At 41.1% G+C, this 8,324-nt stretch overlaps 1 protein-coding gene across 1 annotated transcript; it reads left to right on the top strand.

Moving 5' to 3' along the window:
- Positions 1 to 3,344: 3,344 nt before the first annotated feature.
- Positions 3,345 to 7,953, top strand: LOC113162164 (prostaglandin E2 receptor EP1 subtype-like). Its single transcript, XM_026360193.1, has 3 exons — positions 3,345 to 3,561; positions 4,744 to 5,654; positions 6,657 to 7,953. The coding sequence occupies exons 1-3, from the start codon at positions 3,450 to 3,452 to the stop codon at positions 6,924 to 6,926; spliced, it is 1,293 nt and encodes a 430-aa protein (XP_026215978.1). The 5' UTR covers positions 3,345 to 3,449; the 3' UTR covers positions 6,927 to 7,953.
- Positions 7,954 to 8,324: the final 371 nt, after the last annotated feature.

Genomic DNA, 8,324 nt, shown 5'->3' with positions numbered 1-8,324 from the left:
ATGTGCTCTGCAGAAAGGTTTGGGAAAAGCACTTCTTCAACCTCAGCCTGAGACGGGAGCATGTGCTGAAGCTTTGGAAGACATTATATCTTGTGCCACTGCAGAAATGTTCATCTCCAGCTGATCTAAATGATTAAAGGCCAGTCGCCCTCAGTTTATACGTCATGAAAGTTCTGGAGATTGGTCCTGACCCATATGAGGCCTGAAGCTGAAACATCTTTAGACCTATTACAGTACAGTCTATCACCCCCAGGTTAGAGACAGCCCTCTCACACAGCACTGTGAGGATCATGTTTTTTTGCCTTTAATACAATCCAGCACGCCCTGATGAGAGGGAAGCTTTAATGGTTACTGTAGCCAGTGCAATTGTCTGCTGGGGCAGCAGCATTAGATCCAGGGACAACACCAAACTGAACTACCTGATCAGGAAGGCTGACTCTGTGCTGGGGACTTCACTGGAACCCTTGGAGCAGGTTGTGGAGTGGAGGATGCTGAACAAACTGTTAAACATGATGGAGAGCAGCACACATCCTCTCCACAACCTGCTGTGGCCCTTGAAGGGCCCTTATAGCCCTTCCAAATTTAGATCTTTTTATGCTTTTGCAGTGATTTTGTTTTCTCTTTCTTCCTTGAGCTTCGTTGGGTGATTCTTTCTTTCTTTTTTTTTTTTTTTTTGGTCTGGTTTGTTAGTTATCCACCTAGTAAGCGTTTTCAGTTGCTCGCATATTGTTTTAATTAGATCCTTAGCTATTACATTTTTGCCAGCTTGCACTGTTGACTTGACAATCTTGATAGTTTATTAAAGGGAGGCGCCAAGGGCTCAGGGTTCAGTGTCTTGTTCAGAGACACTTCGACATGTGGCATTAGGGGGAACCTGAAATCGAACCACCAAACATGAGGTTCATAGACAACTGTCCTACCTACTGAGACACAGTTGCCCATAATGTGGAGAAGGTTTTGAGCCCAGATAGAATATTTGTGCATATACAATGAGATGAGACATTTCCTCAATAATACATTGACAACTTAGAGAGAGAGGTCTTACTCAAACCTCTTTTCAATCTAAAGATTTCCTCTATCTCCGAGTGCTTCTATGGTCATAAAGTATGCAGTGTTTTTTCTTTTTTCCTTCGTGGTCAGTGGAGGGAGAACGGGTGTAGAAGCAACCTCAAACCCATAAACCCCAGACTTAGTATTGGAAGAAGCAACAATCTGCAATGGCCAAAATGGCACCATTTGCAAGAACTGAAGATGAAACTGGGGGTAACGGGGTCTCTTTTCAGAGCTGGAGGGAAAACATGCACTGCGGGCCAAACGCTGGATTGTTACAGTTTGTAGTCTAAATGGGTATTAGGACAGGAAGACAACCCAGACATGAATTACTGGCTCTTTAATCCAAGAGCAACAGGCACTGAAACATGTCTATTCTGACGTGCTAATAAGATGTATGAGCATAATAAAATAAAAAAGCAATCAAAAACAGCACTGACTTCCACCCAGACCTTGTAATGTCTCATATTGAATTCCCTCTGCGGGTTTTGAAATCAAAAACAGCCTGAACCAGAACTGAATGTGCATAAATTCACAGCATGTTATGACTGTATTTTAGCATATCCATAGATGACTTTAGTTCTACTAGCTTCACGTTTTTTATTTAATGAAAATTCATTAGAGTGAGAAAAGGAAACAAGAGAGAGAGAGCGAAATGGAAAAACCATTCCCTTACCAAGTATTATAGTTCATGCATGTTATCCTCTAAGCTGCAGGGATGCCCCAGTTGTTTAGTTTTGCTTTTTGCGTTGGTTTTTGGCAGTTTATGCCTTCATTAGAGAGTCAAGAGGAGACGCATGGGAAATCACATGAAAGAGGTCCCCAGATGAACACAAACTGGCAGCATAGTTCATGGTCAGAGCCTTAAACCCCTCTGCAATAGGGCAAAAAATGCTATTTGTCCAGTATTTTGGTTTTGTCTAAATACCTTCAAAACTGCCTTTTTTTCATATTTGAAATTCGATTAGGATGAGGTTACAGCTAGTAATGATGAATCATATTGTAACTCGCTTAAACACAGTTTTGATGATCATGTGTTTCAAATGTACTAATTATCATTTGAATTACTGATCACTCTGCTGCTTGTGAAACTTCACACTGGGTATCACACGTCTTGTGATTGTGCTGCATTATGTAGAATGAAACGTGGTGGAGTTAAGTGGACGTTTGCCTCTACAATGTAGTGAAAATGGAAACTCAAGCAGAAACACCTTAAAATTGTACATAACTACAGTGCTTTAGTAGACCTACTTACATTTCACCAGGGCAGCTTTTCCTCCAGCTGCCTCTTGTTTTATGTTTTTTGTAAACCTACTTATGTGCCAGTGGCGACCTCCACTCTCCTTCCTGTGAACCGGTTGCCAGTTTCAGATGTTTCCACACCGTAGGTATGTGTCCACTTGAGCTGCCAGGTCCTTGTAGAATTCAAACAAACATGACCACCTGTCCACAGTATGCAGCAAAAGGATCTCAATGAGAGCAGCTTTGTATCTCCTTGTGGTTTTTTTCCTCTCAGACTGTCAATCAAGATCAACATCAGGGTCCTTGAGCAACATCTGGATCGGGTTTTCTATACCTTCTTATGCGTTTTCATAACATCAACTTTTTTGAAGAAGCAACTTTTAAAATACTTTCACCTAACTAAACCTTTAATTTAACTCTGACCTACCTCCTGTGTCCTGAGGTCAGTTATTCAGAGGGAATTGAAACAGAAAACCTCTCCAACAGCAGATGGATGGACTACATGTCCACCACTGGCTCTTTCTGGACAACTTGATACACCTCAGGGGTTATTTCCAGCACAGAGTTGCGCATCAACCAGCATAAAAAAAGACATGTAAATACGAAACTGAATCTGCTCACATCGATCCAGATTCCTGAAAACAAGAGGCTGAACAATGTCTTTGGTCGACAGCCAGTAAAAGCCGTCACTTTTCTCAACTGTTTCATTGCCAAGGTTTCAAACTGGACCGTTTTGGCGACGTTGAAACATAAAAGCTGCAGAAATCTCAACAAGGAGCTCGGATGTAGTATAGCTACTATACTTTCCTGGAAATGTAGGTGACACACACACACACACACACACACGCACACACACACATGCAATGAGGTGAGTAAGTGGAGGTACAGGTTTACAGTGCAGGTCATGTAAACAGAGGGGAGCGGCACAAAGCGCAGACGCGCAGCTTGGAGACGTCCACGGCTGCAGAGAAGACGCCCACACAGGCTGAAGGCAGAGAGATGAGCTATAAAGAGGTGACTCGGGGGTTTTTGGTGTCACTCAGACTCTTTTAGCACCTTCAAGCCACCATGCTGCAGCCGCACGGATTCAGCCGTGGGAACTATTCTGCAAAAGACGCGGAGACCTTTACCTCCATCCGAGGGAGACGTGGTTTCAGATGTTAAGGTCTGGTTCTGGACTGCTGGGAGTTTCTCTAGACGTCTGCCTGAAAGGACAGCTCTGTTTAGGATGTTCAGCCGCACTCAGAAGGATATCCGAGCCATGTAGTGGTACGAAATCTTAATATGAAACCCTCAGCAGGAGTTATGTCTGCTCTTATAATGAATGCATAGGACTTTTTTAAAGATTAACCACAATTTCACAACTGGGTTTTTTTCTTTTTCGCGTCTTAATTTACCTGCATTGTGTTTTAATCACTTCAAAGGGAGAAAAACTCACAGTGGAAAGTAACTAAGTACTGTACTTGAATTCATTTTTGTATCCTATTTGCAGAATTTAGCCAAAATGACTTTTATTTAATTACAGGGTAATACTGAACTGTTTCCTACTGCACCTACGTGGCAGCTGTAGTTACTAGTTACTTAAAGAATGAGATTAACCAACCCATTAATTATGATTTGTATATATTTTTTACAGTACACTTCTCCCTAGAGGCACATTCACAACTACAAAAACTAATTAAAATGAGTCTCCCTCTGTTCCTAGCTGCAGGATTACAGTGGATCTCAACACTCCACTAATATAATTTGCATTATTCTGACACTGTGTCATTCTGCATGCTGAATCTTAGGTCTTTTCATGTAACGGAGAATTTCCACATCACAGTATTGCTACTTGTTCGTCTTTCCTATGTCACAGTTGAGAAAAATTATAAAGCAGCAGGCAATACAGAAAGTTTATTTGTTAAGTTAAGAGTGGCTTTTTGTGTTCTGTAACATCTGCCTCTATGTGTTTTATTACATTTCTGTTACTCTTTGCTTTTCTTTGACACGTAAGTCATCTGTAGGGGATTTGTTGGAGTATGTGTGTAACATTGTTAGACGCCCTCAAATGTGAATCTTAAAACCACACTGCATTTAGACATGGAAAGACAAACTTACCGTAAAAGTAGTTAATATGGTCTTTGTCCAAAACAGCTTCACTGTTTCTTGTCATCTATTCTCCGAACTGGTCTTCCAGTCCTAAAGATATGACCTCATTTGGTGTTTTGAGAACGCGAGACTAACTCGTCCACCTGAGTTCCTCTTAGGTTGAAATAAGGTGATGGTGAAGGTCCTAACATATGATTCACAGCTGTTCTTTACTCACCACATTGTTCAGGAATGATGATTTAAGTAGAAGTGTCTAAATTTGTGTTTCCCCACTTATTTATTCAGGGTTTTCATGTGTACTCTATTTACAGTTTGTCATGATTAATGAACACAAACCAGATCCTGTTCTCCCTCTTGCAGCTTCCTTTCACTCTGGACGTCATGACCTTCAGTGTTCAGTGATGTTAGCTTTGAGCCACTACAACTCGTCAGCCTCGCCCCTCGTCCCTCGTTTCTCTAACGACAGTGGAGACGAGTTAGACACCAGGGTGACTATCGAAGGGCTGTCACAGCAAGGAAACTTCACCTTGGTGCAGCCCACCACCGCCGGGGCCATCGTCGTCATATTGTCTATGACGCTGGGCATCATCTCCAACATTGTGGCCCTCTTCATCCTAGTTAATGCCTACTCCCTCCAGCGCCGGCGCTCCAAAGCCACATTCCTTCTGTTTGCTGCCTCCCTGGTGTTCACAGATTTCGTTGGCCACTTGATACCTGGTGCCCTTGTTCTCAGACTCTACCTCCATGGAGGTGCACACCCCGAGGCCTTCAACACCTCTGATGGCTTGTGTCAGTTCCTGGGTGGCAGCATGGTGTTCTTTGGTCTGTGTCCTCTCTTCATGGGCTGTGCCATGGCTGCTGAGCGGTGCCTGGGTGTCACTAAGCCACTGCTGCACTCATCGCTGGTCACCAAAAGGCGCACAAAGGTCTGCCTTTGTGTCATTTGGCTGGCTGCTCTGTGTGTGGCCATGCTGCCCTGCTTTAAGCTGGGCTCTTACACTTACCAGAACCCAGGAACCTGGTGTTTCATTAAAGTTCTCAGTGACACTGAGGAGGTGGACGTGGCATTTGTGGTGCTGTTCTCTGGACTTGGAATAACTTCCCTAGCTGTGGCGCTAGTCTGTAACACCATCAGTGGACTGACATTGGTGCTCGCCCGCCTCAGGAGGAAGCCCGGCTCCCATCATTCAGCCAAGTCACACGACATAGAGATGGTGGTGCAGCTGGTGGGCATCATGGTCACCTCATGTATCTGCTGGAGCCCTCTGCTGGTGAGTTTCAGGAAGTACTAATACGGAAGCCCACAGTATGGCCACAGTCACACATGGCAAGAGCACTGTGTTACATAAAAAAAAAAGAAAATAATAATAATAAAAAAAATGGACGTAGAAGGAGAACTAGGAAAAACTAGCATGACCAACAGACAAACAACAGTGGATATAAAAATTGTAAATTAAACAGATTTGAATTAAATATTTTACATCATAGGTCATAAACCTCTGTCACTGTGTTCATCCTCACTATAGCCAAACAGCATCTTTTCTTCTCTGCTGCTCAGATTAAAATGGTTGTCCTTTCATATAAAAAGCATACAACTGTGAGACTCCTGGTAGCTTGTACTAGCTTAGTACTGTGTTAGAGACCTGTTAGGAGCAGAGCGACATTCATCTGTTTTATTTTGTGTCTGATATTTATTTTTCACTTCACTTTATTCAATAATTGTCTAAGATGGGGAATTATGGAATGAGTTTTAATTTGCACTGACAGTAATAATGCTTAATATTGATATATTATACAAATTATACTTGGTGAGAAAGACAGGTCAGGTATGAAACACTGTCTGCAGATCTTGTCAAACAGGGATGGCCAGATCAATATCTAATCTCAAAGCTACTAGTGAGAGTCAGTGTGAATCAGTACTGCTACATAAGACCACCCATGTACGCATGTACACTTTCCTTTGTCGGGACAGCTTTTGTGTGATTGCACAGAATTCAAACAACAAACACTGTATTTAGTTCCTGTATTTACCATTAAATTCTGAAACAATACACTAGAGGATTTAAAAGTAATGTTAATGTAAAATGCCAAAGCATTGTGTATGTCATAAATAATACCAATATTATAACATTATACAATAAAAACAAAAATTACAGTAGATTCTTTATGGACATTTAGTACTATTGTCAAGTAACACGATTGATGAAAGCTTAAATAAACTCACTCCATTATTACATTATAAACTCATAAAAGCCTGTGTCTCATTTCTGCAGATCTTTGGCCTGATGTCAGCCATCCGCTCCTACACAGGACCCATCGGTGACGACTTGTCCAATTATAAAACCCTGATGGTGATGGGCGTGAGGCTGGCCACGTGGAACCAGATCCTTGATCCTTGGGTTTACATCCTGTTGCGGCGCACTGTCCTCCGCAAAATATACCTCATCGCAAAGTGTCAAGCAGGGCTGAGGGGCAATAAATTAGGCCGCTGGGAGCCCACCTCTTTTCACAGCTCAGAGAAGAAGGAAGTCAATCAAGTGTGATCTGATGTCGTCATTGGTGGATGAACTTTGTCACCAGGTCAAACGCACATTCGAAGATCTCAGCAAGGTTTTGAAGGACGACCCAGCAGGTGGAAGGAGCGAGCTTTGTGCCTGTGATGGTGGAACACACTAGTTTTTTTTGGCTGGTCCATTCTCTTTCATACTCCATCATAGTTTATCAGTGAGTTCATTAAATGCTCAACAAATGGAAGCTAGCTAATGCTCTGATTTTGCACAAAATAGACTAAACCTTCTACAGTTTACTTAGAAAAGAAAAAATTCCTTACTCCATAATTCATACTCTTATTTGGACATCCACAAGAAAGCTGCTGGTTGCATTATGTAGCGACTATACCCTATCCTCAGACTCAGAGCAAGGTCTGCAAGAATATTACTTGTAGAGGGAATAAGGCTTGTTTGATTTTATTTCTCAACCTCATTTTCACCAGCTTTTAATGGAGGCCTGAGTCACTATAACCATCAGAGGGAGCTCCAAACCTAAAACTCCTAGGAGTGTGTTTGTGTACTTAGGTACTCTGCTGAATGTAGTCATAAATGAATGTTGACATGCAAGTACTGTGGAGTTTATGTCTGTTAAAGTTTAAGTATGCTTCCCATGTGTTCATACATTGCTTTTGTGAAATGATGTAAGATTTTATAAGTTGATACTTGAATTATAACCTCAATTTTCTGAGGAAATGTAAAGACTGAATGTAAATAAAATATTGGTGTATAACGTTTATTTTTGACATTTTGGATGTATTTTTGACCGTCTATTCCACGACTTTGTTATCAAATATGTCTACGTTGAGAAGGAAGATATGTGTCTAGTTAATAAATGTACTACACTGCTAACAGTAGTGTTATTAAACTGTATATGTTTTTCATATTATCATCTGTAATTATTCTGATAAGTAAGTGTGTTAGGCATGAACTGAATTTCTATTCACCAATAACTGGAGTAATAATTTGATTAATTTCAATTAAATTACAAAACAAGTTTGTACTGCAGTACTTTAGTACTGTAATTTGGGCTCTACGTGAATACATTTATAAGAATTTACTCTGATGATGGTGCAAGGATTTCCTGCAAAGTCTGTCTGGACTTCACTTTCCATATGTTATTATGACGATGAATTAATTGACAGGTATCAGCCACATAGTTCATGATAATATTATGCTAATAATAACTTAAAATCAAGAAATTTGTTTTGATTCAGGGCTGACTCACTATCTTCCCTCTAGGGCAAGTTTTTGGGCAAGTCAGGTATGTTTTCTTCCTCCACTGCATCATTTGAAATATATTTGAGTACACAACATGGCACCCTCCAGTGTTTTTGCAATGATGACAATAACTGCACTTTTTTTTTTAAAATAAATTATCTTTTTTAATTGCTT

The sequence above is a fragment of the Anabas testudineus genome, chromosome 1 (assembly GCF_900324465.2).
Source record: "Anabas testudineus chromosome 1, fAnaTes1.2, whole genome shotgun sequence".
NCBI lineage: Eukaryota > Metazoa > Chordata > Actinopteri > Anabantiformes > Anabantidae > Anabas > Anabas testudineus.
The sequence above is the reverse complement of the archived record's forward strand: the minus strand, read 5'-3'. Positions and strand labels throughout refer to the sequence as shown.

Excerpts from the sequence above, each read along its gene's own strand:
- LOC113162164 (XM_026360193.1), top strand. The coding sequence starts at position 3,450 with ATGTTAAGGTCTGGTTCTGGACTGCTGGGAGTTTCTCTAGACGTCTGC. Across the intron at positions 3,562-4,743 it reads GATATCCGAGCCATGTAGTG|CTTCCTTTCACTCTGGACGT; the intron begins GTACGAAATCTT and ends TCCCTCTTGCAG. Across the intron at positions 5,655-6,656 it reads TCTGCTGGAGCCCTCTGCTG|ATCTTTGGCCTGATGTCAGC; the intron begins GTGAGTTTCAGG and ends TCATTTCTGCAG.